Here is a 15,713-nt window from a genome sequence, read left to right as displayed (position 1 = left end):
CCCAGGGAATAAGCGCCTGGCTTTAAAAAGTATACAGGCCTGAGTCAGATCCCTCAGGTTCTATTTCTGGTTCTGCTACTGGATCGCCATGTGGCTTGCACAACAGAGAACGCACCCTTCCTACAAAGAGGCAAGATCCCAAGGAGCCCTCTGAGCGAACGACCTCCATACCCCAAGTGAGGTTGTGTTCCAGGAACCTAGGGGCCGGCTGAACTCCTCACCGGGGCACCCTCTTCCCTAGTGCCAAAGCAACTCATTTTAGTGTGAAATTAGAGCTGCGATTTCGGAACGGTCAGAGGGGCTTCGACTCGCTCCCTGGTGTGAATCCAGAAGCTAAACCTAAAAATAGTTTGCATTTGAAAAGCCTTGACACTTTTCTTACTGAGATTTTTGTGTGTGTGTGGTTCACGTTGCACTAGAGGAAAATGGGGTGGGCGCGCAGGAGGGAGAGTGAAGAAACCACAGGCGATCTAGGCTGCCGGGGGAAGGGACGGACAGAGGCCGCCCTGCGCTTCTGCGACCCTGGAAAAGAGGTCGCAGCGCGTCGCCTGCTGGAGAACTTCATTTCCCAGGAGCATTTGCGGCCCGCGGCAGGGCGGGGCGACTTGCCCAATGCCGGCCCACTGACTCCCATCGTGCCGAAGACCGCCAGCCTGATTGGAGGACTGTCTCGCGGTGCATCTCGGGACTTGTAGTACAACGTGTGCGTGAGAGAAGCTCCTTTGTGATTCGAGGCGCCTTCTCGGCCCTCTGAGCGCGTCCCCGCTAGGTTTTGGCGCGGACTGGCTAGTGTCCCGCGAGGAGAGTTCGGCCTGTGTGCGCGTGCGTAGCGCCCAAGGGGCCGGCCGGCACCTCCTGCGGGGCGGGGCCTTCGGTTCCCCGTCGACACCGCCTTCCTGCCCCGCCCCTCGCCGTGACCGGCCCGCCTCTCCTTCCTGGAGCCACAGCTGCGGCGGCGGCGGCGGCAGCGGCGGCCGCAGCCGGGCTGGGGGCGGCGAGTGGCCTGCGCGACACGCGCCGGCCTCGACCCTATGCTTTGATTCGCGTGGCGCAGGCGCCTACTGCCCCGCCGGCGGGGCCCGGGCTTCCTGCCGCAGGATGTTTTCCCGAAGGAGCCACGGGGATGTGAAGAAGTCCACCCAGAAGGTGCTGGACCCGAAGAAGGACGTGCTGACCCGCCTGAAGCACCTGCGGGCGCTGCTGGGTGAGGCGCGCGCCGGGCGCGGGGGTCGGGGCGCCGGGTTAGGGGCACCTGCCGGGAGGGCGCTCTTCTGTGCAGGGGTCGGTGGCTGGGAGGCTGGGGAGGGGGATGGGTGGGCGTCCGACCCCCTTCCCTGGATCTGGGCTTGGACCCCCGGGGCTTTGTTTCCAGAAAGCCGCAGCCTGGCCCTCGGGCACTGCTCCCGTCGCCCTCGAGTTAAACTTAGCCCGGATTCTCGCTGGGCGCCTGCGCTCCCGGAGAACCTGGAGGCCGGGAGGAGAGGTACCTGTCTCCTGTCCTCCCAGCAAGTGAACTGGATCCCAAGTGGTCATCACGTGCACACATTGAACTGTCATCTCCCTTTTCATTTTTAAAATTTTATTTTTGAGTCTGAGACCCTAAGTAGACCGAGACCCCAAGTGAACCCAGCACAGACCTAATTGGGCTCTCATCTCTGTCATCCCCCTTTTAAATTTTATTTTTACTTTTGAGTGTGAGACCCCCAAATAGACCGAGATTCCAAGCGATCCCAGCACAGATTTGTCATCTGTCTTCCCATGCTGCTTTTTAAATTTAATTTTTATTTTGGGTCTGGCTGCTTCAGTTTCTTTCTGTCCTTGGTGTGAAGGGGCCTTCTCTTCCTGCTTGGAGAGAGGGGTGGTTTTGTTGGGTTCAGGGAGGCTGCTTCTCCTTTATTACCGGCATGACAGTGATGGTGTCTGCCACCTTCTGGTTTATGGCCTGCCAGGTGGAGGTTCTGAGGAGCTCAGGTGGGCTTGGAGTTGACCTGTGATGAAGCTCACCCCTGTGGGTGTGAGGTGTCCACAAGGCTTCCTGTCACCTGCTGCATGTGATCTGCAACTGGTTCGCCTAGGCTATGTTTTGTTTTCTGTATTTTTTTACCTCCTAAGTCTTAACTTTTCTTTAGGATGCAAACACCTTTGCTGTCTATAGACACACTTGCCTGTGTATTTGATGGCGAAGGAAAGAACACCTTATGTTTCTTCTAGGTGTCTTTTAGTCCTAAAATTCACAAAAATCGCCTAGTGCTAATGTGTCTGTCACTTGAAAGAATATTGCATAAAATGATTTAACATGTGAAGATTTTAAATAAAGATCTTGTTCATGAGATCAGAAGTTGCTGATTATTTCTATTTATATTCTACCTCTGAGGGGGAGAAGAACCCAAGCCAAACCAAACCACACCTGATTTTGCCAAGTGAAGTTATTCACAATCTCACATTCCTTGAGGTTACACTGACTTGTTCAGTTTGAAATGAAATGTAAATTAGTTGCTGTTACAGGGATTCGTTTTCAAGACGTTTGAGAGTGAAGTGTGGAGAGTGAAGTGTGGCGTTCTTGGTAAACTGAATTTTCTACTTCCTGTAGATACCATGCACGCACAGGTTGCACAACACACAGGTTGCATTGTGTGGAGTTCCTAGTAGTGACTGATTAACACCTACTGCAGGGACATTTTTGATAAAGAAGAGTTGAGCTGTGTTTTAAAGCGTTTGATACTTTGAGCCTTTTTCTGTGCTTTAGCATTTAAACTTCTGTTCTGTCCAGGTCTGCAAGATTAAGTTGGCTACATTTTATAAAGGCAGAATCAAGTAAACCTAGATCAGGTTATTTCTTAGCACACAGTACATTGTTTCCATTCTGAGAAAGTTGATTCTTTTCAAGTTTGTGAAATTGTAGTTTCACTCTAAGGTTTAGGTCTTATTTTAGGGAACTTTCTTTTATCATTTCACTGAACTCATCATGACCTCAGTTTTGTAACATGGAGAGGTTCTTTTATATTTCCTTAGGTGTATGTTTTGTGATGATATACTTACTAGTGGAGTGGTCCAGTTTGCTTTGTTTATTACTGTGATCTTTGTAGGGACTAGATTTTTGTAAAATGTGTCTGAGGAATTCTGGTCATAATATTTAATGTAAACTTTCACTTGCTCCTGTGATTTATTAAAGACTTAAAAAATAGTACATAATGCACTAGTTCCTACCTAATCACGTATTCTATTTCACTGCTACTCGAAAAAAAGTCTACTTAGAAAACAAAGGCCTCTTGAACTGAAAGTTAGGAATTAAGCCAAGATCAAGGAAACTGTTTGAAGGAAATGAATAGTAATTACTATTGTATTTTTATGTGTGTATTTATATAACACTTTTGCTTTTCATATATTTTATCTTCAAGTGATAATAAAGATTTTTTTTTAAGTATACAAAGATTATGCCACTTACTTGGGTATTTGCAGCCTGTCCCTGCCGCCTGCAGCTTCATGACTTGAGCTAGTTACGTAGCCTGTCTTTGAACCTCGGTTTCTTTGCTCTGTAAAATAGGTATGGTAATGTTTGCTTTTTGAAGGAATATTGTGAGTACAATGAATAAATGACTTCAGCTTGAAGTAGGCCTTTTACAGTTTCTTTCCCATTACATATCTCCCACCATTAATAGGATAGGACAAGTATTTTGATAGGTAATTTTTCTCCGTCTTTCTAATTTTTGATAATAGCGATGGATTTGTTCTCTTTTCCTAAAAAGTAGTCTGTATTTAAAACAACTGGGTGAGAAACATAAAATGAGCTGTGGAAGTAGAGTATTTCTTAGTATCATGGTAATAACTCCAATTTGGACGTAGATACTTTGGCCTGGCTATATATTGTAGACTGGTCTGTTATGATTAACTTTATTTTACAGAGGGGTAAACTGAGGCACAGGTAGGCTTGACACATGTCAAGCCATGTAGCAGACAGTTTGCTTATGTTAGAGGAAGAACGAAGAGCTGTTAGGTCCTGTGACTTCCAGTTCTCCCTACACTGTTGACAAAACAAAAACCAAAAAACCCTGTGTTAATATTACCATATTGCTCCAGCAAAGATTCCATGTCTTTTTTTTAACAGAGTCTTGCTCTGTTGTCCAGGCTGGAGTGCAGTAGTTTGACCTTGCCTCAACAACTGCAGCCTTGGCCTCCCTGGCTCGAGTAATCTCCCACCTCAGCCCCTGGAGTAGCTGGGGCTACAGGCATGTACCACCACACTAGGCTCATTTTTGTATTTTTTTTTTTTTTGAGATGGAGTCTCACTCTGTCACCCAGGCTGGAGCACAGTGGTGCCACCTTGGCTCACTGCAACCTCCGCCTCCTGGGCTCAAGCAATTCTCATGCCTCAGCCTCCTGAGTAGCTGGGATTATAGGTGTATACCACCATGCCTGGCTAATTTTTGTATTTTTAGTAGAGACAGGGTTTCACCGTGTTGGCCAGGCTGGTCTTGAACTCCTGGCTTCAGGTGATCTGTCCGACTCGGCCTCCCAAAGTGCTGGGATTACAGGTGTGAGCCACCATGCCCGGCCAGATTTTTGTATTTTTTGTAGAGACGGGGTTTTGCCATGTTGCCCAGGCTGGTCTTGAGCTCATAGACTCAAATGATCCTCCCACTTCAGCCTCCCAAAGTGCTGGGCTTACAGGCATGAGCCACCATGCCTGGCCAGATTCTAATTAAAAGTTGAGTGCTTACTATGAGTCCTAAATTAGGATATAGAACTGGCATTGATGTAGTGAGAAGAATAGATACAAAATAATAGTAAATTTATGGTGTGTTATGTAATTAGATCCTCAGGTGTACGGTAGAATCCATTATAGGATTTCAGAGAACAAAAGAGATAATTAAGAATGTCACAAAAATAGGGGCATCTTTAAGGAGGTTTGTAGTAGCCTGTTCTCACGCTGCTAATAAAGACATACCCGAGACTGGGTAATTTATAAAGGAAGGAGGTTTAACTGACTCACAGTTCCACATGCCTCGGGGGGCCTCACAATCGTGGCAGAAGGTGAATGAAAAGCAAAGTCATGTCTTACATGGTGGCAGGCAAGAGAGCTTGTGCAGGGGAAATCCCATTTATAAAACCATCAGATCTTGTGAGATTCATTCACTACCATGAGAACAGTATGGGGGAAGCCACCCTCATGATTCAATTATCTCCACCTGGCCCTTGACATATGGGGATTATTACAATTCCGGTGAGATTTGGATGGGGACACAGCCAAATCATATCAACGTTTTACTCACGCTGGGTTCCAAAGAATGGTTAGACTAGTTCTGTCCAATAGAAATATAATGTAAGCCACATGTGCAATTTTAATCTTTTTTAGTGACCACATGTTAAAAAGTAAAAAGAATCGGGTGAAATTAATTTTAATAGTGCATTTTATTTAACTCCATGTATTTAATATATATTATATCTGCAGGTAATCAATATAAAATGCTATCAGTATTTTTTACATCTTTTTTTCATACGAAGTTTTTGAAATTCAGTGTATATTGTATACTTACAGCACATATCAGTTGACACTAGCTGTTTTTCAAGTGCTCATTAGCCATATGTCACTAGTGGCCGCACACTAGACAGAGCAAGGTTAGAATTTGGGAAAGTAGAGGGGAAGGGCAATTCCAGCCAGGGGAAGATGGACGAGCTGGTGGTGGAAGTTACATGACAGTGATGGTAAGTAACATGGGGAGGTGTGGTGTTGGGTACTGAGGACCCTTGCCCAGAGGATGTCCACAGTGTCCTGCATAGGCCAGGGGTAGGGTAGGGTTCTGGGGAAGGAGTGGAGCAGTAGCCTGACAAGCAGAAGCTGAGGCTGGCTGGGGGATCAGAAGCCAGACTCAGGTCAAATCAAGTGACCTGGGTTTGGACCAGAGAGTAGAGAACCGTCTCTCAGAAATGCTGTATATACAAACAGAGCAAAACATAGCATTGTCGTATAGTTCCTTTTGTGCATATGTTGCTCTAGGTAGGAACAAATTGACTTACAGTTTTAACTGTTGTCTTTATTTTATCATTAGCATTTTTCATGTTTTGTTCCTCTCATTTTTAATTACAAACATTTGTTGAGACCATGTCCCATAATTTAGCCTACCATTTCCGGGATTGTGAAATTGTGTTCTTTTCTCTCCTTCCTTCTTTCCTTTTTTTCTTCCTTCCCTTTTCCTGATAGAAGTAATACTGCAGTAAACATCTTGAGAAGCAGCTTTTTCGATATTTCCTTAGATTTTATTGAAGTAAGATTGCTGGGTCTGAACATTTGATGACTTGATTCACAGTGCTTTTCTAAGTGTTGCTCCATTGGCCCTGCTAGCAGCAAGGATTGAGGCTGCCATTTTCGCTGTAGTCTGACTACCAATAAACACCTTTTTATAATTTGATAATTGGTGGTAGGTATTTTGGATAATAGGAGTGTCATCTACAGAGTGAGAACAGTTGGGAAGGGGAAAGGGATCCTGGGCAAGGATGGGGAAGATGAGTTTGGTGTTCTACATGTTGAGTTTAAGAAAAGGCAAGATCCAAGTGGTGTGTCTGGGGGTTTGTGGGACATGGGATGTGGACCTTAATGAAATGATAGAATGCTATCATATATTTAGTTTTATTGGTTATTATCATCATGACATCATTGAATCTTTTTGCAGCTGTGACAAAGGAAGTGTTCCTATCCCCAGCTGAGGAAACTGAAGCTCAGTGAGAATAGCTACTTGTCTGCCAGCAAGTGGGAAAGCTGAGGCTTATCTGATTATGAAGGCCATGTTATGCTTCTGCTAGTTATCGGATTCAAAAGGAAATTTACATATCAGAAAATGTATTTATCCAGTAGAATGAATGATAACATAGAAACAAAACCACAACAGTTTTCGCATGCCTCCCAAAAATGTTGCTGTGATGTTGGCCTCTCTCTTTCTGGTCCATTTTTCTGCATTTTTCTAGGGAGACTTGAGATTATCATATTTGATTTGAGCATGGGCAGACGATAAACAATCTCCTCCGGTGTTTTAGTGTTCATTGCCTTCCCTGTAACCTTGGCAGGCCTAGCAGGTGATAAATATTTGTGTGGACATTAATGCCACGTGGACATTCTACAACTAGAACAAAGCTGGGAGGTGTAATTTCAGACTCTTCAGGCAGTCTTAGTATGGTCTCTCTCAGTTGACCTTACTTGGTACAAAGCGATTTTGTCATAATGCTTCCTTTGCTATTTTTTCATCAATTACATTTATAACCTCTGGAATGTAAATGGAACTTTGGACACATATATGTAGCACAAATAGACCATCCCTCCCTCTAAGGCTTGAGGTTGTCTAGACTTCTGATGTGAGAAAAGTGAACATAGGGTAAATGTCCAAACTCAGATGTTTTGTTTAAGATACTGAAAAAGGTTGGCTTCCATCTTTTACTCTGAGATAATTGGTAGGTCTAGAATATTTTGCTGTAAACTTTTATAGTTTGGATTTTTATTTTGTAAGTACTTTATTTGTGGACAGGCATAATACTTTTACTAGGTATGTAGAGTACTGATCTTTGGTTACCAAACGGAGTATCAAGATAAAACTACAGAGAATTTTTTATTTAGAAAAAAACTTGGTGGGGTGCGGTGGCTCACGCCTATAATCCCAACACTTTGGGAGGCCGAGGTGGGCAGATCACGAGGTCAGGAGTTCAAGACCAGCCTAGCCAACATGGTGAAACACCGTCTCTACTAAAAATACAGAAATTAGCCAGGCGTGGTTGCACGTGCCTGTAATCCCAGCTGCTCGGGAGGCTGAGGCAGGAGAACTGCTTGAACCTGGGAGGTGGAGGTTGCAGTGAGCAGAGGTCACAACCACTGCACTCCAGCCTGGGCAACAGAGTAAGACTCTCAAAAACAAAACAAAACAAAACAACAACAACAAAAAAACTTGACTTTCAAAATAGCAAGTTGTTTCAATTTGAATTTTAAAAATTTTTTAAAAGAAGGCATATAAATTATTGTTCTGTGAAATTAAGAATAACTAATATAATGTATTAAACAACTATTCTTGTACTTGAATTAAAAAAAAATCAAGCTGGGTGCAATTGCTCGCGGCTTAATCCCCGCACTTTGCAAGCGTTAAGTGAGAGGATCAGCCCAGAAGTTCAGTACCAGCCTGGACAATATAGTGAGACCCCTTCTATACAAAAAAATGAAGAAATTAGCTGGGTATGGTTGCATGTGCTGTGGTCCCAGCTCCCCGGGAGGCTGAGGCTGGAGGATCACTTGGGCCCAGGAGGTCAAGGCTACAGTGAACCTTGATTGTGCCACTGCACTCCAGCTTAGGTGACAGAGCAAGACCCTGTATCAACAACAACAAAAATCAAGTTACAAACATTGTTTTAAAGACTGTGTGAGTATGTATGTGTTTGCGTGCATGCCTGATATAAGTAAGTCTGTGTTTGGATGTTAATAAGGCACAAGCCCAGGATTTATGGCTTGGTAGGAGAAATAGCCATGTAAACAAAGAAATTTACCGTGAGGGTTTTGAGTGGCACAGAGGAGTGTGGTGGAACCATACAGGTGGGCACAGGTGCAGAGGAGGAACAGCAGCAAGGCCTCCTGGAGACACTAGCCAGTGCTTCTTTAGGGAGCTTAGGTTTTGAATAATGGATAAAGGATTTTACCAGGTGGACAAGTTGGGATGAGGGTTCTGTAGAGAAAGGAGCTTGTGCAAAAGTAATGGTGTGTAGCACCATAGAGTTAAGTGCACAATGGCTTTTATCCTGTGGTGTAAGTAGATGTTGGGACTCCAGTGAAGGGTTTTAAGCAGAAGAGGAGCCACATCCTATCTCTTCTCATTTAGTGTCTGAGAATCCCATTCTCCTCTGAGATTTGAAACATAGATGCTGGGAGAGAGAGAGAGCTCCCTTCCTTTGGATTGCAAGCCCTGAAGATATAGTCTCGGCTGCTGGCATTTGTTTTTCCCACCATGTGGGGAGCATGTGCCTTAAATTGAATCCTACTCTCAGAGGTAATGACAATAGAGAGGTGGAGAGTGAGAGGAAGCCCATGAGTCCTGAGTTTGACCATGTCTTTGCCAGGACCATCCTGAGCTGCTCAGTTGCAGGAACTGGTAACATGTTAACTAGCTTGAGTCATATTTCTGGGTCTTGCAGTTGAAAGAGTACCTAACATGGAGGTGTTTGTGTATATGGACATTTGACTTTTATGTTTTTTTATAACTGGAGGAATTTGAGTTTATGTAGGAGAAGTAGCTAATGATGAGCAAAATTGAAGAAACGGGGGATAATAATGCAGAACGGTGTGATCTGCAGTGAGATTGAGAGCCTGGGGTGGGAGATCAGGCTTAACAAGAGGGACACCTCTTCCTCTAAGGCCACTTGAAAGAAGCAGGAATGGGGTGCTAGATGATGGGGACATGGAGGGAGTTCTCACACCATGGCTTCTGTCCCCTCTGTGAAGGTAACAGGTGAAGTCATTTGCTGAGCCAGTTTTCTTACTCATGTGGTGATAGGAACTTGAATATGTCTTGCTCCCTCTTCTGTGCCACATAACCTCTTAAAAAAAGGACATCTGTTATCTGGAAGGCTTTGTTTTTTTTCCTTAGGGAGTGACTGAAAAATGCATTTAACATTTATGTTAAATATTCATCAAGAAGGTGGAAAATCTGTATAGAATGAGGCAGTTTAAGTAGCACAGATGTTGTGTGCCCTTCCACTCAGTGACCATGTGCCCTAGAGTGGACCTAAGGTGGGACATAGGAACCCACCATGTCGTCCATAGTCTTTTTTCCTTTATGCCTTTCATTGTGAGAACATCCCCCTGCTGGGTATGACTCCAGAGTTAAAGGATCATTTTAATTTTTTCTACTTTTGCCTTTCTTGTGACTTAACCACATGTAAAATATTACTCTGTTGATATCTCATATTCATGTAACAGTTTACACTTTTGCAAAATGTCTTCTCATAGTCTCATTTAATCAAATTACTACCTTAAGCATCAGTTCATATTAATTATAAAAGAAATTTATTAAATATCTATTTGTGAATGTATTTTAGGTGGTCTCTAATACAGGTTATTTTTACATAGTTAAAGCCTCCTGGATGTGTCAATACAAATAGCATTTTCAGGTGAGAGGATTCAGAATCCACTAGCAAAATCTAGCAATTGAGAATTTGATAAAGTTAAAATAGGAATTTTAGAGAGATTATGTCATTTAAAGGATTTACCATATAGATTCTTAGTAGATTAGTTTCTGAGTTCATTCTGAATCCTCAATTCAGGGTTTTAGCCTTAATTTTCAGAAAAGTGATGTTTCATAACCATTTTATGTCTTTTATGTTGTTTTAGAAACTGAAGCCACAGCTATTTTAAAAGTAGTTGTAATTTTTTTTTTTTTTTTGAGATGGAGTCTTGGTTTGTCACGCAGGCTGGAGTTCAGTGGTCCAATTTCGACACACTGCAACCTCTGCCTCCTGGGTTGAAGTGATTCTCATGCCTCAGCCACCTGAGTAGCTGGGATCACAGGCTTGTGCCACCATGCCCGGCTAATTTTTGTGTTTTTAGTAGAGACAAGGTTTTGCCATGTTGGCTAGGCTGGTCTTGAAGTCCTCGCCTCCAGTGATTAGTCCGCCTCGGCCTCCAAAACTGCTGGGATTACAGGCCTGAGCCACCGTGCCTGGACAAAGTAGTAATCAAATTTTGATATTACAATTATGGTTAAGTTAAAAAAATCCCTTTTGATAAAGTTCAGGAGCCCATGGATATTGTGTTTGATTTCAAGTGATGACACATATTCATTGAACCTTAACCATGCCTGAAAGTACAAGCATGGTACTTGTGACATTGCTTGTGCCTGACTATGAGAGCCATAAGAATGTGCTGCTTCTCCTGTTGTGGGGAGCATGATTGACTGATGGCCCCAGCTGCTGCTCCCTGAATCTACCAATTTTGAGCCAAAGCTTAGTTTCCCTTGGGAAGCTCTTAGCCCATTACTGAGCACTGCAGGAGTATTAATGCTGCCTGTTCCTGCACACTTCAGATGCCTCTGAAGGGCCACTTTGGCTTGAGGACTTCCTGTTAGCCTAAGACCTTCTCAGAACTATGTTGAAGTCTGACACTCTTCCTACTCAACCTTCCTTCATTCCCCTTCTCCTTCCCAGGGGTCAGACCTGCATCGTGGTCTAAATCCTCTCCCTGCCTTCACCAGCTCCTTCTTATTTATCCTTCCTGGGCATTTTCCCCAATAAATCTCTTGCATGTCTAATCCTGTCTTGGCCTCTACTTCTCAGAGAACCCAAACTAATCTACCATCCATTTCCTGGATGGTGTTGTCCATCCTGCCATCTACAGTTTTTCCAGGAGACATCGCTAACACTTTATCTCTTCCATGTGGGCTTTCTTCATCCTCTTGCCCTGAACGTATCTCTTCTCAGAATTCCCACAGCACTTTGTACCTTTTGTTTGGTATTAATGGCCTTTGGCTTTGCACCATGCTTCTTTTCTTTTCTTTCTTTCTTTCTTTCTTTTTTTTTTTTTTTTGGGATGGAGTCTTGCTCTGTCGCCCAGGCTAGAGTGCAGTGGTGCGATCTTGGCTCACTGCAACCTCCGCCTCCCAGGTTCATGCGATTCTCCTGCCTCAGCCTCCCGAGTAGCTGGGATTACAGGCACCTGCCACCACGCCTGGCTAATTTTTGTATTTTTAGTACAGACGGGGTTTCACCATCTTGGCCAGGCTGGTCTCGAACTCCTGACCTTGTGATCCACCCAACTCAGCCTCCCAGAGTGCTGGGATTACAGGTGTCAGCCACTGCGCCTGGCCGTACCATGCTTATTTATTTATTTATTTTTTGAGATGAAGTCTTGCTCTGTCGCCCAGGCTGGAGTGCAGTGGCACGATCTCCACTCACTGCAACCTTCACCTCCCCCGTTCTAGCAATTCTCCTGCGTCAGCCTCTCCAGTAGCTGGGATTACAGGCACGTGCCGGCTAATTTTTTTGAATTACTAGTAGAGACAGGGTTTCACCATGTTGGCCAGGCTCTTCTTGAACTCCTGACCTCGCGATCTGCCCGCCTTGGCCTCCCAAAGTGCTAGGATTACAGGCATGAGCCACCGCACCCGGCCCACACCGTGTTTATTTGTGTTCATGCCTTATACGTGTTCTTTCCCACTAAATGATAAGTACATAGAGAACCTGAGCAGCTTCTTTTTCATTTTGATTTCTCTTGGTAACTTACTCCCTTATTTGGAATAATAATAATATTTATTTAGTACTTTTTATGTGCTGAACAGTGCCCTAAATATTTCTACATTTATTAATGCATTTAATCTGCCCAAAAGAGATAGGGAATATCATTATCCCTATTTTACACATGAGATACAGACAGGTTAAGAACCTTGTTCAAGGTTACACATCCAGTGAGTGGCAGAATCAGCATTTGAACCCAGGGAGCTGACTTGAGTTCCTTTATTCATTTAGCAGTTATATGTCCAACACAAACTACGTGCCAGACATTGTGCATAGCACTAGGCATACCAGAGCTTGCAATCTTAGTTTAGAATAAGTAACTTTTTTTTTAAAAAAAAAACCACAACAACCAAAAATGTGATTTCAGAATAGCTAGATCTAAGTCTACTGGGGAGTAGAGCTGGTCCATCATGGCTTAAACAATTCCTGAAAGCCTTCCTGCCCCAAAGGCTTGTTTTCATCAGTCAGAAGTTCCCAACATTAAATTAATGATTCAAAATCATGAATTAAGAGTGGTGGTTTCTCCCAAATGAATTCTCTAATCTCCTTTGTTTACACACATTCATTATCAGACCAATCCCTTGGATTCTAAGGGGAATAGATATAAGAAAGGACTATTTCTGTGGACCAAAGGGAGAAGAGATTGGTGTTCGTAAACCTTGATGGGGGTTGGGGGAAAGAGGGGCAGCAATGCTGGAGAGCTGTTGGCAAGGGCAGGCTTAGGCAAATTCCCCAGATGTTCTTTCATGGGAACAAAATTGGAGACACATTATTGTAAAGTTTTAAATTATAAAAACCCAAACTGAGTCACATTCCCCACCCCATCCCCTAATCAAAGACCTGTTACAGTTAGTGAGGAAATTGTTTTTTTACATTTCAACTTTTATTTTAGGTACAGGGGGTACATGTGCAGGTTCGTTACGTGGGTATGTTGTGTGATTCTGAGATTTGGGGTATGGATCCCGTCATCCACATAGTGAGCATAGTGCCCAATAGGTTGTTTTTCAACTCATAGCCCACTCCCTCCATCCCCCTCTAGGTAGTGTATGGTGTCTCTTATTGCCATGTTTATGTCCCCTTGTGCTCAGTGTTTAGCTCTCACTTAAAAGTGAGAACATCTGGTATTTGGTTTTCAGTTCCTGCATTAATTCGCTTAGGTTTATGGCCTCCAGCTGCATTCATGTTGCTGTAGAAGACATGATTTCATTCTTTTTTATGGCTGTGTATTATTCCATGGTATATATGTACCACATTTTCTTTATCCAATCCACCACTAATGGGCAGTTAGGTTGATTCCATGTTTTTCTGTTGTGAATAACATGGTGATGAACATATGAGTGCATGTGTTTTTTTTGGTAGAATGACTTATTTTTCCTTTGGGTATATACCCAGTAATGGAATTGCTGGGTCAAATGGTAACTCTGTTTTAAGTTCTTTGAGAAACTCAAAACTGCTTTCCACAGTGGCTGAGCTAATTTACACTCTCACCAACAGTGTATAAGTGTTCCCTTTTCTCCACAGCCTCACCAGCATCTGTCATTTTTTTAACTATTTAATAACCATTCTGACTGGTATGAGATGGTATCTCATTGTGGTTTTCATTTGCATTTCTTTGATGATTAGTGATGATGAGCATATTTTTATATGTTTGTCGACCGCTTGTATGTCTTCTTTTGTGACATATCTGTTCATGTCTTTGCCCATTTTTTAAATGGGGTTATTTGGAAAAATTTTTAAATGAAATCTTTGATAGTGTTTTCAGAACTGCATGGAAGAGAGGGGAACTGAAGACATACATTGCTTCTTTACAACTTCTGTTAGGGATTGCCGTGTTTTATTTCTGTCTGGTCATATTCCTGGTGTAAACAGTCCAGACTCTGTCTCTATTCCATGGACTCTATAGTATCTAATAAGATGAGGATGCATTTGGCCAGTTAGGCTTGATGTGGTATAGCTTATGCTGAACTCCTGGAGTGGAAGTAAAATATCCTCTAGTCTTCCTCAACATGTATCTGTGTCTTTGTCTCTGTGTGTCATATTGCAAATATTTATTTTGGAAAGAATTATTCCATTTCTCTTTTCCTGCTCCTAAAATAAATAAATACAGAAACAGACACATCACCTTTAACTGAAGTAAAAAGTAAATAATGAACTGGAAAAATATTTGAAATTTATAAGAGGAGAAATAGTTACATACATAATACATAAAAAACTACGTGTAATTAACAAGAAAAATTGTAATAAATGAATGTTCAAAATATATGTATATGTAAATTGCAAATGGACAAATGCCAAGACCCATAAGAATGTTTTCAGTGTTTATTCCTCACTAGTAATCTAAATATATAAACTTAGAGATTAAAATGTATTTATCCATTATATTAGCAAATTTGCTGTTGTCTTTTTTCTCTGATGATGGTATACTGTGTGAGCTCTCCACTTTTGATAGGACTGTAACTTGGAACAATCTTTCTGAAAAGTCATTTGTTAATACAGATCAATGATCTTTAAAATGTATATCCCATTTGACCCAATTTCCTCTTTCGCAGAAGCCTATTCTACCATCAAGAAGTGCTTTGCAGCATTGTTTGAATGTTAATTTTTTTTTATTGACATGAAATTCACATAACATAAAATTAATCATTTTAGGCCAGGCACGGTGCCTCATGCCTGTAATCCCAGCACTTTCAGAGGCTGAGTGGGCAGATCACCTGAGGTCAGGAGTTTGAGGCCAGCCTGACCAACATGGTGAAACTAAAAATACAAAATACTCTACTAAAAATAAAAAAATAAGTCGGGCATGGTGGTGGGTGCCTGTAATCCCAGCTACTTGGGAGGCTGAGGCAGGAGAATCACTTGAACCCGGGATATGGAGCTTGCAGTGAGCCAAGATCATGCCACTACACTCCAGTCTGGTGACAGAGCGAGACTCCATCTCAAAACAAAACAAAACAAAAAAACAGAACAAAACCAAAAACCTTGAACCCAGGAGGTGGAGGATGCTTCCAGCCTGGACGACAGAGTGAGACTCTGTCTCAAAAAAAAATCATTTAAAAGTAAACAATTCAGTGGTGCTTAGTACATTAACAGCATTTTGCAACTGCTACCTCTATCTTCTTCCAAAACATTTTCATCACCCCCGGAAAACTAACCATTAAGCATTCACTCCTTATTCCCTCCTCTCCCCAGCTCTTGACAGCCACCTGTATGTATATGTTTAACCAGACTAGGCTTTTTTTTTTTCTTTTGTTAATTATTCTGCTCCACCAGGAGGGTAGTATATGTTAAGTATATTTGTATTTGTAATACTTAGGACTAGGTTGCAAGTGGCAGAAACCCATGCCAAAGAGGATTTAATGACATACGTAACTAAACAGTCTAAGGGAGCGTTTGGCTTTAGAGATGACTGTCCACAGGGATGTGGTCAGGGTACTTACCCAGTCTCATATCCACTCTCTTTT

The 15,713-nt window shown here is 42.8% G+C and overlaps 1 protein-coding gene across 7 annotated transcripts in view; it reads left to right on the top strand.

The window, feature by feature from the left end:
• Nucleotides 1-929: 929 nt before the first annotated feature.
• RALGAPA2 (Ral GTPase activating protein catalytic subunit alpha 2) overlaps nt 930-15,713 on the top strand; it is a 326,207-nt gene continuing 311,423 nt past the window's right edge. For all 7 annotated transcript variants that reach the window (XR_010138774.1, XM_054541632.2, XM_054541631.2 and 4 more), the window contains exon 1: nt 930-1,204. Coding sequence is in view for 6 of the 7 variants with exons in the window: in XM_054541632.2 (XP_054397607.2) it covers nt 1,099-1,204 (106 nt within the window). In the remaining variant the exon portion in view is untranslated. The remainder of the gene's footprint in view (nt 1,205-15,713) is intronic.

The sequence above is a fragment of the Pongo abelii genome, chromosome 21 (assembly GCF_028885655.2).
Source record: "Pongo abelii isolate AG06213 chromosome 21, NHGRI_mPonAbe1-v2.0_pri, whole genome shotgun sequence".
In the NCBI taxonomy this organism is placed as follows: domain Eukaryota; kingdom Metazoa; phylum Chordata; class Mammalia; order Primates; family Hominidae; genus Pongo; species Pongo abelii.
This window is presented reverse-complemented; position numbering and strand designations above follow the sequence as displayed.